The 16,427-nt window shown below is 41.5% G+C and overlaps 1 protein-coding gene across 35 annotated transcripts in view; it reads left to right on the top strand.

Moving 5' to 3' along the window:
- Positions 1-16,427, top strand: part of LOC111246975 (cell adhesion molecule Dscam1-like) — a 146,202-nt gene that overhangs the window by 109,483 nt on the left and 20,292 nt on the right. Inside the window, exon 1 of one of the 35 annotated variants that reach the window (XM_022797458.1) lies at positions 15,415-15,595. The exons of the other annotated variants lie outside the window; for them this stretch is intronic. Within the exon in view, the coding sequence (XP_022653193.1) occupies positions 15,430-15,595 (166 nt within the window). The 5' untranslated portion in view covers positions 15,415-15,429. Of the gene's footprint in view, positions 1-15,414; positions 15,596-16,427 lie in introns of those variants that run through there. 35 annotated transcript variants of the gene reach the window in all.

The raw sequence follows: 16,427 nt of genomic DNA, 5'->3' as shown, positions 1-16,427 counted from the left end.
TCGCATTGTTCGTAGGGGAGCGTTTCGTTTATTCAATTAAGTGATTCACGTAGTGATAATGATTCTTCCATTCTAGGTCAGACCAACCATTAAAATGACATTACCCCAAAACATCAATGTGACTGATTACGTCTTCGAATAGAGTGATATTCTAGTGATTGAGACCAATAATATAGAAACCGATAATTTCCAGCAAAGACAAAATATAATCTTCATCAACTTCACAACCAAAGTGAAAATATCTGCTCTTTATTGAACGGGGCAACCGACGAAATTAATAAAGAACCAGATGATTTTATTACGGTTATTTAGCGTCCTATAGTCCAGAAGCTATAAAATACGAAGACAGAAAGCGATCAAAAAACCTAGACAAACCTATAATTCGATAGATGAAAAGCCTAGTCAACGTTCATGAAGCCCCCTGATGCATGGTAGCGATCAAATTCTCTAAGGGGCATATTGAACTCACTGAGGCGAGACATTACACGTTTCATTTTGCATTCGAAGGAACGAGTCAAGGGTAACTTCGTAGCAGCGGCAAATCCTAATTATCTACTCATGTAGATCCATATAACTTATGAAGCGTAATTCGGGCAATACTCAACGAGAAAAACAACCTCATAATGCTAAACAGAACTCATTCGTATTTATTTTTTTTTAACGATAGTCCTATCAGAATAAAACGTTCCGCTTTTTGAAAGCCAAACGTACTATGATCACAATCATAGCCATTGTAACAACCAGCAATCATCAACAAATGCTTTGTCAGCCACAGTGGCTATCCGGTCATAGTTTATAATAGGAGTATGTAATCCCAAAACGAAATGACACGAGCTGTACTGAAGAATATACTTCCTCAGGTACTTTACTACCGTCTGTTGAATGTCACACCGAAACTGTTATATTTCATTTTTCTTAGTAAAAATACGACGAATAAAGTTAAATTGTGCATGCGTGCGCAAATCAATCACATCCACCAGTAAGCAGTATTGATTCGGGCTCTCGTATTTGGTCCCTGTATCAGCTTCTACTGCTAGCTCCATTCCGACCTTTGGAAACAACTCCGTGCTAGTTTCTACACTGTCTTTTGCAGTGCTTTATTATGATATTGGCAGAGCGCAGAACGCAGATAAAGCCAGATATCAAAAACTGCATTTTTCACGAAACACTAAAGAACAATTCCGCGCTTCGTAAACGATGTGATTTGTGTTTAACGATGAGTTGTCTGCTTTGAGTTAGTTGCGAGAAGAACTCCGATGTTGCAACACTGATCCATCGTAAAGTACCATTAGGTTCATTTGGTCCTACAAACTAGACTAATTGTATCCTGAAAAACGTCGTTAATTGATCATTCAGGTTTTTTACGTCTTAAACGGTAGGTCTGAAACTATGAGATGAGAATGATTGCCGAGCATTTCGTCATAACAGGTCATGATGGGTTCTTGAATGCTCAAGTATCGAGCGCCTATCAAGGTGACCCGTAGAGATTTACAGGCTTCGAGCTCATGTCATAAAACCTATTGAAACGCACATACTAGGTGTATTCTGAAAGAAAAAGAGTCACTGCCTTCCAAATGACTTCCGCTTGCTACATAGATATTTAGAAGTTGCCATCTCGAGATTCGTAAAACATACTGTTCATTAAACCGACGCACCCTTCATTGTACAAACACGTGCGAAAGAATCGTGGATTGCTACGCAGCCTGGGCTATACAATGATAGCGTTTGCTACCGAAATTTTTCTCTTGACCATTCGAGGTGGCTCCATGTTACTCCTAGTCCGGAGAAACTCTGTATTCAAAAATCAAGCGACTTCACGTTGATTGTTGCACGGAACTGTTTTGTAAGATACTATTATCAATGAAGGCTTAACTGAGTCGATAATCGATTTCCAAATGTACCGATGTTCGAAATGCTTTTGAACGCTACTACTCAGCTGGCGTAATCTTTCATTACAACACGTATAGACAACTGTTTACACAAGACGGCCTCAGATACTGTTGGCCCATCGATGTCAAATGGAAGCCAAGCTTGTTGCATTTGAGAAATACAGAGCGAAACTTGGCTTCTCTGTCGTCTTCGACCATTGCGCGTAACTGGTCTGTAGAGAAATTCATTTCCAACACATCAATGCTCCAAGCAGATCTGTTAAGCTTAGCAGGTAGAAATACGGTAAAGCTTAAAGTCTGCACACGTTCATTTCCCATGGCTTTTTCGCCTTTAGTTTTACTCAACTGCCGCTTGTCTTAATGGTTCGAAGCAGTGCTCACTACTCTTGTCTAGTCGTTGACTGTAAACAGTAGTCGTTTAAAATAAACGATGTTTTAGGTACTACGACATCCCTGCTTTTGCTTCGCCTAGCAGGGGTTGCCAGAAAAATCTTTAGAACAGAATATGTCACTAAGCAATAACTTGTCTAAGCATAAACAGAAAGCACCAGGGGAACAACCCCAGCTATAGACAATTTCCAAGTACCAGCAACCAACAAAGGAACGATTTCGTGTGCGCCATTGCCGTTGTTACTTTACTGATGGTGTGGGAGTGGCACCGATGTGTATTGTGGTTTTATTGGCGAACGAAGTAAACCACGGCTCAATCAATCTCACGCGAATAAAGGGAGGAGATGCTCATCTCGCTAGAAACGTTGTAGATCGGCCATAGGCCGTCATTGATATTCATTGAGAACTAGTCGCATATCGTTTAAAAAATACGCATATCCGCATATGACATTTATCAATAGCAACTTCAACAACCAACAAAGCCAAATAGCAACGTTCCTCCGGTTCGTCGAATAATCATAGAGTTCTATTGTAGCAACGATGTCCGTCTGTTAGCGTACTGACAGCGTATGTGTAGCGAAGGCGCTAGAGCATCTCTGTGGACGCCGAAAGAAAGATGACGTACTTCTGAAGCAGAGCTCAAAAGCCAGACACTGACGAAATTGAAGCTCATCATTTTCGTTTGATTGCTGTGTAGCGTTGAGTCGCAGTTCAACTGCTTTACGGTTTATATGTATTGTAGTTCGTTCTGCTGGCGACACCAGCCATCATTAAATGGAGTAAACCATACGATCAGACGAGCCATGTCTCATACTTGTTGTAGTACAAGGGGCAGGGCAGGGGGTAATATGCAAACGCTAATTGGCGTTGTGGTTTTCTTCACGGTTACTTATTATCTAGACGTGTAGTAATATATTCCCGATGCGAGACAGGACTAACTATGTGCGATTATATAAGATCGTTAGATACACCCAAGTGGACGTGTCATGGCTACGTATAGAGGTCCTTGTTGTCGAAGAAAAAATTTTTGTTAAGGTTACGCAAGCTACATTTGTAAAACTTGTTTCTCGACATACTTCAACCTAGCGTTGATCACTGAGCATTTAACAGCGTTATTAAGTGAGTGAGTGAGTGACCTTTGCACAATTCGCGAAAAAAATTTAAGTGTGTTTTTACTTCAGTTTTCTGAGATGGTGGCTACCGCTATTACAAACCATTTCGCTTTCGATTCCCAATGTACACGTACGAAGTCGCGCCGACCGTATCATGCTGTCCTCCCTACCAATACCGGAGTCTGGTCGTATTTTTCTATAAACGCTATTATAGCACTAACAATAAAAGGTGTTTCGATCTCGCCAGCCATGATTTTTCCTATGTTCATATTACTTCTAGCTATTCATTCATTAACTTGATGCAACTTTTTCGTCTGTTGTACGCCCTGTGTCATAATAATATAGTATTCCGGTGGAAACCTCGCTCATCGGCGAAGTCGGACACGCAAATCCTGACTAGTAATACTAATAAGAATTCGACTCCGATAGATACAGTCTAAGTACGGTATCTGTTTATTTACGCCGGCAAGTAAAAGCCTGTGACCTGAAAATGTCAAGCCAATCGACATTTATCTATATGTCTTAGAATATCTACAGCTTTAAGGATTCTACTTGTTTATATGTGCGCGTTTTTATCCAGTACTATGAATGGGTACATTTTTTTCAGGCTTGCCCTTGTCATCGTCTTTCGGTGATTCGGCATATCGCGCGTTACGCCTGCGTACGAACGTACATGCACGAACGCTCCAATTTTCAGTCATTCTTCGAACCCTAACAAGGAGTGCACCATTGGATCCGACGGCAGAAAATGCCGATGCGGAAAAGAGTATATGTAGTTCCAATCGAGTATTTGTAATGAATGAAGCCAGTCTAGCTAGGTGGCTGACAGTAACTAATTAGATAGTCGGAAGGAAACGCCGACAGATGAATTTTGAATCAAAACATGGGGCCTCTGGCTGCGAATGTGGCAAAAGTATTATATGCTTTTACAAAAACTGGTCGTCTTTCGACACCAGTGTAGTATAGCTGACATTCTTATGACAATATATATGGAGGGAGAGAGGCCTATATATACATGGGTTGGAATACGAGCAGGTTATCCGAACGGAGTTCACGCGGAACGCATCAGAATGCAGCGATGTTATGCTAATCTAAAACATTGTACTCTGCTTACGTCATGGTAAGGTTTATTTTCCAAACAAAATTCTTCTAACGTTATCAAAAGTTTATCAGTGTACTACTAATATGACGTACAATTATACGTGGACGAATACGTTATGTTTGCTGTTAGCGAAAACCGGCGGGTACGCCAACGACAACGTTTTCGACATTTTGCAGAACACCGAAAAAAAAAGGGAGATCGTCATTTTATCTCTGTAAACAAACAGCTTCAAGTTCACTAAGCCAGGCCATTTAAATAAAATTCTGAAGCAGCTTGCTTATAATTTTGAAAGACCGCCGTAAACGCTTGGACAGTATAGACAAAAAGGAGCAGTACAATGATCTCTGGTTCAAAAGCAAAGCAACCTAAAGAAGATAACTGCTCAATAAGAGAGCGTACTTACGTGCATTGGCGGGTCTTGAAAAGAAAAGTTTATCTAGGACATCCTGTTGGTAACTGTCACAATGTACGAGTGGCTATGTACATTGCATTTCTTATTATATGGTAGAATGAAAGTGGAGTCCTGGTGTGCGTGTGGCAGACGTATACAACGTAATAATCTTGTCTTTTTGCTGTTGTTATTGTTGTTGGTGGTTTGAAATACTATTAGAAAATGTAATTTTTTGCAAGGAAGTCAACAGCGACAAGTAGAGAAATATTCATATCATTGGTGAAGATTTAAATCTTTCTATAAAGGACATCTTAGCGTTGCCTTTGCAGCTTTTTAGGACAATTCTCTGAGAACATCACAAAAACATCCGTATTTCGATGACCGCGTTTGATCAGATCCTCTTTGCTCCACTGTAGACCCGGTAATAGGTTTGCCGCTTCTGTCAAGCCATTTATATGTGTTTTAAAATTTTATCTCCTTAAATGTCGTTAACGTCTGCAAGATGGCAACGCCTTTGAATCTTTCTTCTAATGCTGAATCCGGAAAGACTCGATGAGACTCTCATTTTGAATTAATTGAAATGTCACAAATCATCCCTGCACAGTTTCCCTGTACTTGATCTGTTGTCTGCTATGAACGCCCACTACGACAACTAAAACGTCGAGACGGGGGCCGCACGAATCACAACGGCCTGAGGACGACACCAAGCGACTGGTGTGCCTTTCATTGTGTGCCGCGAACATCCTACAAGGAAATTTACGATCGACTAGGGCCACGATTTAAAGGGCGAGCGATTTTGAACGCGAAGCGACTGGATGTGATAGCACAATATGGGGTTGGGAAAAATAAGCATAGAAATCTAATGCATAATTTTTAAGCTATGTGACCCATGATCAATGATTAAATCTATACGTCGAAAGGTCGTTTTGCTTGCGGTGCGGATAATACTAGAGTTTAAAATCAGCTGTGCTTTATTATTGGATGAACTGACATAGATCGGGAAGGTAATTGTGAAAATACCTCGTTTAACATTACGGCAATTCAGTTAGTGGAGAAATGACAGTAAATAACATACTGCCGTTAGATAGTATGGAAAAATGGGTCTGGCCAACTCAGACCATCAGTTACAACGGCCATCGTCCTACCGCGCATGGACCCAAACCAGTGCAAGTTCTGACCGACTCCTTCATGCCTGCTGGGGATTGACAGCCCAGACGAAACAGTTATCGCAAAATTAGTACTGTGGGTATCGATAGTACCGGAAAGATCCAGACCCATGTGAATCTGTGAGTTACGGGAGTTCCGATCCAAGACTTTAGTCACCGTAAAAGTTTGTTTCCACAGAAGAGCCTTAGCCATCGACAAAGCCTGGCTTCTACATATGTTTTTACTGTTGGGCATTAGTCAGACAGCTGTCTCTCAGCACAGAACGAACTGCCCCCTATACCTGGAATCAAAGCTAGGTGATCATTACGTCCTATATGTGATTCTCCAAAGTGATACACGCAATAGATGCATTGTGCTACGTCTTATCTTTGATTGTGCCAATGAAGATTAACGAAACGTGACAGTCCGATTCAATTGGACCAGTGAACGTGTTCAATCGCCTTGGCTCTGCTTAGCCTTATCCTCATCATCGTCAATGATTTGATGACGGCGGCATACCAAGAGGCGACTCTGAAGGATTTATGGACATCTGCTATTGTCGCCTGATAGCACGCGCTCTTGAATGCATCTCAATGTCACTTTATGGCATATCTAGTTTCATTGAGCCCTAGAAGCTCACTATTGTGAGTAGGTTTGAGGTGCAGCTATCTCTTTATGTTCCTGTTTACTGGCTTGAAGGCCTTTCGCTATTCTAATAGACCGAACTAAAATAGATTTTAATATTCTACCAAAATACCGTAATATTTGGGACGTTGCAACTATGAGAAAAAATGTTCTGCGAAAAATCTCAGTGCAAACTTTCTTGGGATCCGAACCTTTTCTCTTCTATCGAAAAATAAGATGCGTGTCACCTCGACTAAGTATCACTTGCTTATCACTTTTGTTCCGTATTAGAGACTATCTAAGCCTATTCTTTGTCACAGCGATCTGTGATTGTCATCAACGATAAAAATCTTTTTTCAAGTGCTGCAGCCTAGTTTCAGTGTTCCTTCTTTTGGGCGAAACCCTTCGTGTCCCTGGATCTTCTATAGAACTACCTACGCAAGATGACTAGCTAGTTTGCCAGTGGAAAGTTTTTTATCGAAATCGTTTCATGTCATCGTCGCCGCCTGCATTAGAAATGCAAAACATGGCCGATTACTTGGGCAGCCGACAGGTAAGCCGAGAAGTTATTTAAATGTAGAAGCTCTCTTCCGCATTTTATTTTGGCCAAACGTCAATGCCACCCTTTTCTGCGTCCGCATTGTTTCGATGTGTTTCTTGTATCCACTCTTTTATTCTTATTCGAAACGCAATTGTAACCACATAGACTAAGACAGAAAAGGCCAACGACTTATTGGAAAACGGATCTTCTGTCAAAAATTCGAGTGCTTACACCGCCCTATTGTTTGTTTTAGATTGATTTAAATTTAAGACTCATTCCGGCAGCTTAGTCGCGAAAAAAAAAAACGTATTTCGCTATCAGCGGATTCAGTCTAGCAAGCAAAAGTTCGCTTATGGCATTTTATTCGCTTTACCATCGCAAACTTTACAACCCCAGCTTAACTAGCCTAAATCTGGATATATACAGGCATTCACGCATCCACAGAAATGTCTCGAAACACCTCCATTACTTATATAGTAATCAGTATCTTTCATTTATTAGAACAGTAAAATTGATAACGGCGGTGTCTAACTCGATCGTATTCAAATCTTTGTCGGTCTTAAGTAATTATTCGGCCTCTTTCAATATTTGGTAAAATACTGAAAACGTCTGGACGACTGCCAACAAAAAACACCAGCCACTTTCTTTAGTGTTTCTCTAATATATACGCAAAAGCTACAATGACAAATCTATTAGTGTTTTAGATTTTCCACCTTCTAGGGAGTAGGCGGAAATCGGAAACTCCTGGACAGCAGCTCACTTATGTGACTGACGTTTATATTTTTCACTCATTCGAAGAGATTTGCTTCAAGATGCAGATATGAACAGACGCGGTGTCAACATTGATTCAACAACAGTGCCCGCTTTCCGAGTTTTATCCAGCCTGCGTTTCCAAGCCAAGAGTGATTGTTCAGCCCCTCCCTATAAACGGCCTCTATTTCCGGTCTCAGTGCCCTTTCGCCTTCGGCGTTTCCAGGCAACTTTCAACTGTACTACACTCCCTACGGACACAGACAGATTCGCATAGGCTTTTCCTCACAGTTGCTTATTTTCCAGTGTTCGATTGTTATCCTTTCGTACCCCGTTGTCCGCAGCCCCGGAGGAGAATGACGTTCTCTAGGGTACGGCGCTGCTTGGAGGGACAGAGGACAAGATAGTGAATAGGCTGGCAGGAACAACTGTGCTCCTTTGCTTCCTCGTATTTTCTCGTCAGCCTCAATGTCATGTACTGATGGGAAAATTGGCTTGTTGCCTTCCGACTCTTTCAGTTATCGTTTTCAGTTTGAAACCTTGAGGCGCGAATTATCTAGTCTGTGGGGTCTATATTCGCCCCCTAAAAGAGTAAAAAGAGTTGCAAATTGTCTTTGCATACAAATGCCGTATATTTAGTTAGTAAAATAGCAAAACAAAGGTTACATTTGTATTTACAGTGATGACAGTGAAAGAGGCAATAAGTACTAGAAACTGTATATATTTTGGTTGGCATCTTGCTAAAAATAGGGAACTATATGGGACTTTTGGAATCACAACTAAATGCATAGACCAAATGTGTTTAGAGATAAAATAGGCCGTTATAAATGGTGAATTATATCTAAGACAAAAAGAGGAGACAAAATTTACTAGAACAAGTACTGCCAACTCGATTAGAAGCTTACTTGTGCGTTACAGTTCAACTTTAAGACAAATCCGAATGAATAACCAAGCAATACATCTCGATCTTTTCGTCATCTAGAGCAAACCGAGGACGAATTCCCGTCGACGAAATTAGTATGAACGTCTTGTTAATCGCCAAACGGCATTTTCAATCATCCAAAAATGAACCAAACGTTACCTAGGTGACAGCTAGTGACGCTCGCAAAGGAGAGGACAGCGACGGAATGCATAGAGCTCGACACGGTGGAAGCGTCTTCGTAAACGACCCAGTTTCTCTTGTCTACACAAATGATCGTTTAGAGGGTAAAGAAGGAACTCTCAGATGCCATCCGTGGATGGTGATTACATCGTTAGTTTCTCCCTTTCTCGCTTTGTGCGTGTGTAAGCTTAGTTCACGTTTCATAGTCTATCTAGGCGACGTAGAACGACATATAAAGCATTAGTAGTATTTACTATGCCGTATTATTAGGAACATCTTTTTTATACGATCGAACTTCCTCCGAGTGTACAGTTAGTAGTGAACGTAATTAACGCCCAAGTTTATTAAAAATTGCAACTGGCTGCTATCATAACAGAAGTGAAAGACTCCCAATCCTTACAGGCATTTAAGTTCTAATTTTGGTATATATTAGTGCGTATAATTATCTATGGGTAATATATTAACGACCAAAGTAGAAATTACTATGTAAACGTAATATGTTTAGCTATCACTAAACAACATGATAGGGAAAAATTCAGAAGAAAAATATCTCTCATGATTAGTGGCTTATAATACACGAAACTTTAGATTTAAAAGAAATGAGACCTTTTTCTCAATGTACCCCTCTGTGTCAAGAAAGCAATTTCGGACTCACAATTTTTCCGTCAGAATTCAGACAGCTAAAATTTGAGAACATAGGCAACCAATATATAGAGGTGACGTATGACTGATGCAAAAACGACGACCGACGACGAAGTGCGTCACAATGCTAAGCCAATGACTGTGACCAGCAGCAGCTTAGATTACCCATTTGCTTTTCCTGCTGTGGCCTTCCGCTTCTCATTAACAAGCCCAGGCTCGAATTCTGCCGTCCTCGTACTTTATCTCGTATTAACTCATCATAGTCCGCTCTCGCACCTTCCTCCACGCAGGTTCTATACATCGTTTGAGTCAACTACCGTTTGTAGCCACTCCTTCCTTTGCAACAACCCCATCTATTACCATCGTGCTGCAATACATGGAAATAGCTCTCCTTGTCATCAGTTCTCGGGCTATATTTCTGTTTTTTCGGTGCCCCGCTGTTCGCGGGCTTTTTATGTTTGTCCCCGCTGCATATTAATGTACTCATTTGCTCTTCGAACAAACAGGCTTACGGTCTTTTCTGGCAACGCCAACATCCCCGTATCAGGCAACGTTCACGGGCCTCTCTCCATAATGTCCTCCATCGGGCAGACGTAGGACATTATGGAAACAGAACAAACGTTCGTGCACGCTGGAACAACTACACTCGACCTCTTCTCAAGGTAGAACGATACAAATAATGAATTGTTTGTTTGGCTTATATCATCTACAGCGTACACGAACAAATAGTATTCCGTTTCAAATGACACAGTGATGCTGGTGTATAAAACAATGATGTTAATTTTTGCTAGAAATTTATCTTCAACGGAATACTACTATCTGGAATCAATTTTATAATATCAAAGTTTTAATAGATATGGGTTAGGGAAGATGGATTCGTCCTAAATTTCACTCTAACGTTGTCCACCAGATGTTAAGTGTGGCAGTATTACATACCTATTATATAAGGTAATTCGTTTTCCGCTACTCGATAATTCGAAGAATAAATTTATCTGTTTTAATAATATCTAATATAAACCCATTCTATTGAAAGCAAATCGATTGTGACTAACGCGCAGCACAAAAATTTCATCCCTGCAACATTATGATAATATATTTCGACAATGGCGAAAGCTTGTAACTCTTGGAATGGCCATCAGGACTATAATCCTGCAGCCTTGCCTGAGTTACAATCTCATGTAGTGGTTCCGTGTCGTTATGAATCATATTTTTACTTAGCTCAGATCTTTTGCATTTGATATAATTCAAGATAAATCACAGTTCTCACCATCACTTTGATACTTTAGCCGTCGACAACGGTAGGCGTTAACGTGTGTAACCGCTATACAATCATCCCTTAAGCATCACCATCTCCGAGGTTGATAGAGCTAGGTCTTTTTGGTCTAGTACATTCAATTGGTGTCGCCGTTTCTTTCTTCACAGCGCACTTCATTGCTTTAATCTCCGTCTATATATCAATAATATTACCCATAAACTCCTATACATTTGCCCCGTTATCAGGCTCTTTAGCATTTAGGGGGATACAAACCAATGCGAACTCTATCAATAGGCAAAAAAACAACAAGCTAATCCTCGCCGTTTAGGCTACAAAATAGATTAGCCAGTTAAACAGTGTCAGATTAAGTACCTGAGCGAACGGCAAATCGACTAAAGAAAAGGACCGAAACGAAGAAACAGCCGAGAACAGCGGGGTAATCGTATCATTATATCTCAGCGTTGAGGGATGCCGTGGTACATAGGCAGAGGTTGATGAAAGACGCTTGGGGCACGTCTGGGGACTGGCAGTTACTGTTGCAGACTAAAGACGACAGTAAGTAAGTAAGTAAGTCAGTCAGTTTTTGAAGTGACTCGTACCCGAGTCTGTTAGTCTGGCGGGCGCTACAATAACCGCTTTACCTTGTTTCGTTTTCGCTACACGTCCAGCTCAGTTAAACTCGGCGTCATAGGGATGAAAAGAGGAAGACCAAAGTTGAACGAAGGTACGCTTAGTGGGCTGAATAATAGCCGTGAATAGAAACATCAACGAATGGGGAATAAGTAATGAGCGCGCTGCAGACCAAAATTATGCCCTCCTTGTTCTATAGTATAACACAGTTCTGTCGTAAACGCTATATAAGGGCTAGCGCGCAGTAAGCCAGCCTTAATGCATACAACATTCTCATAGTACGACTATGTAGCTTTGTCCAAAATGATTTTTTTGCTGTTTTTTTCTTACAAATATAAAAACTTTGACGCTCATTTAGCCCCGTTCACGATTGCAAGCTTGCCACGTCGGTAAACGTAGGCTCAGTTAGGTAAAAATATACGAAAACGAAAAATGCATCGAGCAGATTGGGGCGGATTCTCTGGGTGCATTAGGCACCTGTCGAAGTCTTAGGCGACTTCTGCAATCGGCATTTGGGAAATTATTTGAACTACGCGTCGTGTAGATGCGACATCTTTGTGTGTACTGGAAAATGGATGTTTTCACGAAGTAAATAGGCATTGCTAAAGAATGTTTGATTGTTCAGAGGCAGAAGCAAGCCGTATCAATAACCACATTCGTCATTCGCTAGTAAAGGTATCTGTTGTTGTAACTTTTCTCAAGTTGAGGACGGAAAACAAGAACCACCGCGAAAGAAAATATTGGCTTATTCTTCTTTTTCTGTGATCATTTCGCAGATGTCGTACACGAAATGGATCATTTTCTAAAAATAAGCTCTATTCGATAATATGAAATTTGCATCGATACAATCGTTTTGACATGGCATACTGTGTATTCAAGCGCAACATCCATTAGCCAAAGGAAGTGAGCAAAAGCAGCTCGTATTCTACATGCAATGAATATCTAAACCTCGATGGGTCGCTGAAGAAATGGCAAAGTAGAACTTTAACAACCCGCGATTATAGTTCTATTTGATCGAAGCTGTTGCATCGATATTGTAAAATTAAAATACGCCGCCCTGTTTCGCTGACGCGAAGTAGCAGTTGTGGCGAAGCGTTTCTCTGTAGTATTGAAGTACACTGATAAATATCGTTTCGAATATCATTATTATTGACGCTGGTAAAGACTCAGCCCAATAGGCTGGATGAGGTCGGCTCTCAGATGCACTGTAAACAGAGTCTCGGGCGTAAACTCGAAACATTTAACATCAATATAATATGGGGCTATCCACCGCTTCGCGGGTACTGCTGCGTGATCACATATATCGAACCGATGATCCAACACGTGTTTCCACATGACAGCCAATTTGGTTTAATCGAAAGCGTCTTACCAACAGCTTATATGAGTATTTGTCTGAATACGGGTGTGAGAGGGTATCTTCTCTTTGACGAAAGTGACTGTTGGCTGAATCGGCGAGGTCGTCGTTGATTGGTTGGAACAAGTACTAGCCATAGCGTCAACGAATATATAGCAGAGCGAATCAAATAGGTATGAAAGCGCTCATTCTCATTACTACAAATGTCATCTATAAATTGTCTAGGAAAAGCAAAAGGTCCACTGAAATTTAATCTAATAACAATTAGTGCTACATCGAATGTTAATGATTTTATGCCCGTCTGTATATTGACTACATGTAGCAATAACGTGTGCACTGTAGACACACCGTGTTACATATTATATTGTATTCGGCACGTGAAAGTGTGCCGGGTGACATTTACCTTAAATGAAATAATTTTGCTTTAATATAAAATCGTTCTTCTCGAACCCAATTACACAATGTATATATATATATATATTTGTTATTATTGTTTGATTATTTTGTTTTTATTGTTATGACGAAACAAAGAATCGTAGATAAACATGTTTCCCCTAGAATACGCCGTCACCCAAAGCGGATTAAGCCATCCAAACACGATGGAGGGGCCTCACAACGTATAGCACTTGATGCAAGCCTAAAGAGTTGTGTGATGTCCAGGCAGGAATGCAGCTCTAGGGCGCCGTCGGCGTAAAAGGAATAATTCAGTCCGCAGGCATCGTTACAAGCATTGATTACAATTCAATGCTACGTGAGTAATTTTCGGTTGTTACCGAGAGATGACATGGGATTTCGTTAAGTTTTGCGATTTATGTTTGAAGAGCGTCGATTGAACATTAAATGCCAAATCGTACTGAAAATATAAATATTTGAACTAGGTTAGTCATCTGTTTATCATCAGTATACAGCTTATTGGCTCCTAAATTCAGCCTAATCTTTTGGGTCTCGCCCGATTTCATCTTTTTTTTTGTCCTATTATCAGTACCCTGTACTCTTAATCAGCCCCACATTCGGAAACCGCAATACATTGAAGCCGACGTTACCGAAGCAGTGTAACTTTTAAGTTTGTCAAGGTGCTTTTCGGTACCTATGCCATACATCTATTCGCACACATACTGTGTGCAAAAGAATAACTTGTGAAATAAATGGGATTTGGCTTTATAAAATTTGAGATAAATGACCATTGGGTGCATTGAACGCTACAGTAAGCTTCGATGTTTTTTGGATTTTTTCTTTCAAGTAGAGGATTTATTATTTGTGGGCTGTCGCAAGCAATCGAATAAACCAGCAGTACTGACCATCAATGATCATGGTTTCAATGTTTGAGATTGCTCTACATCAGCTTCTCGGTATTCGCTATGCGCTCAGAGCTCCGTTGTGATTTTCACCTGTGCAGCTAAAGACAGTACGGCTTAATCGTCATTATGGATCTGCCTATGGTTTATTATCCCACTATTCCAATATTTTCCTTGTTTAAATCTGAAAAGTGAAGTTTTACCCTAAGACGCCGATACTTTATAACGCCAACTATTTTTCCATTCGTCTGACTTATAAGGTAGATAATTCGAAAATGCTTTTTTTATTGTCATAAGGAGACAACAAGTCCCAATTCATTGGACGAAGAGCAGATTTCCTTTTCCCCCTCCTCATATTTATAGGTTTTTATTTACGTGTCAATAGATCATAGTTACCATAGGCGATCACAGGTCAAAACTCAATTTTTTCCTCTCATAATTGTCTATTACGCGTTCAACCTTCGTTCTGTCGCCATGCGTCGCCACAACGCGCTAGCGAATCACTTGCAGGTTGACTATCTAGCTTAGCGCTTCCAATGCTTTAACAAAACATAGTCGTTTTTTCATCATTATCCCCATCTTTGTGTGTTTTCGCATGGCTCCATTGTGTGCACTGTGCGTCCCCGCGCGCTTCTCTGCGCTCACTGACCCTCGGTTCGTCCGTCACCCGCCAATACGGCTACCATCGGGACCGATACTACCTCGACCCGCGCTACACCCGAGTGACTCATTCAGTCGACAGTGAGCGAGCGATTCTACCGGCTGCTGTTTCGCTCTACAACTCTGAACAGCGATTCGATAGCATGAGCAACGGGCGCTGCATGTCGCACTAGTGCATTTCTCGTTGTTTCGCCGTCTCTGCTGCTCCGCAGATCTCCGTAGCAGCAGTACTGCCTCGTAACTATACCAGCCGATGCTGTTACTTAGCTTGCTGTCCCGCTAGCTATCTACCCAACCAGCTTTTTCTGCCATTCATGTACTCACTATGATTTTCCTACTTCACGAACTCTCCTCCTCTCCTCGGAACGACTGGCTAACCTGACTATCTGTGTGTGCTAGCTTCGGCTCCAGCTAACAGCAGGCAGACGGCCTTGTTCTGTTTTGTCGGGGTATATTTCGCGCGCATAGTGGTCGCATGATAGGCAGCTCAACTGTGCCAGCGAAACCCGTGCACCATCGACAAAGAGAACAGACAACGGTGATAGAATGATAGCAGCACAGCTTCTTGGTGAGCGACCCCTTTTCCGCCCCTACCGCGTCCCTTCCTGCATGTTAGCTAAGGAAGACAGACGGGCGTTGAGGATGCTGCTCACGCCAGCGATGGGACCCCAAGAGGAGTTTTCTCAAAAGGGAAGCCAGCATGATATCATCGGTAGGTTTGTCCGTTGCTTGGCTGAATGTATTGAGCTTGCTGTGCCTATCTAGATAGGGGGCGCCACCTCCCGGGGGTAACGCCGTCGCCCGTCGGGCGTCTCCCCTCCGCTCTCGCGTTCCGCGCACAGACAGGCCAGTACGCGCACAACAACCACTGGCTACCGGCTATCAACCACTGTGGGCTGTTCGCACGAGTTTGGCTAGCCCTTCAGACGAGGTCGCAGCGCCATCTATGTCCCCTAACAACGAACTCCACACGTGGCTTGCCGGCTAGCCGAATGTAAACACGTGTTTTATAGGACAAAATTTGTAATGATTTTTAGAAAGTTTCTGTAGAAAATGATTACCGATGGCGGGAAAGGCGGTGAAAGATAAATTTGTCATTGTAAATTTGCTCTAACCATGCCCATTTTACAGTTCTCTGCCATACGTAACAGTGAACGAGACTATCTGGCGGGCGCGCTAAAATTTAAGCAGCTGTCAAACGCTACTTGCTGTGAAACATGTTATTAGGCTGTGTGAGCAGGTACTATTAATCCAGATTTCTAGTGTGTGAAACCAACTATTATATTTTAGGAGTTCGTAACTAGTGTTGTGCGCTATGGTAAGTAGGCATAATGGTGGTGAAGGATGTAGCCAAATTGTGCTGATGCATAGAATAGCATGTAGATGAAGCAATGCACTAGATTGCACTGCACTATGAATGTATATCTTAATCCCTGAAGATGGGTAATCAACGATGGCTTACTATATTCATACAATGGAGCATTCTGAGTTAGCGAAAAATGAGGTATCGAGCCGCTTTTTTTTTTCTCAAACAATCTAGCACG

The sequence above is a fragment of the Varroa destructor genome, unplaced genomic scaffold (genome assembly GCF_002443255.2).
Source record: "Varroa destructor unplaced genomic scaffold, Vdes_3.0 BEIS01000003.1, whole genome shotgun sequence".
Taxonomy (NCBI): domain Eukaryota; kingdom Metazoa; phylum Arthropoda; class Arachnida; order Mesostigmata; family Varroidae; genus Varroa; species Varroa destructor.
The sequence above is the reverse complement of the archived record's forward strand: the minus strand, read 5'-3'. Positions and strand labels throughout refer to the sequence as shown.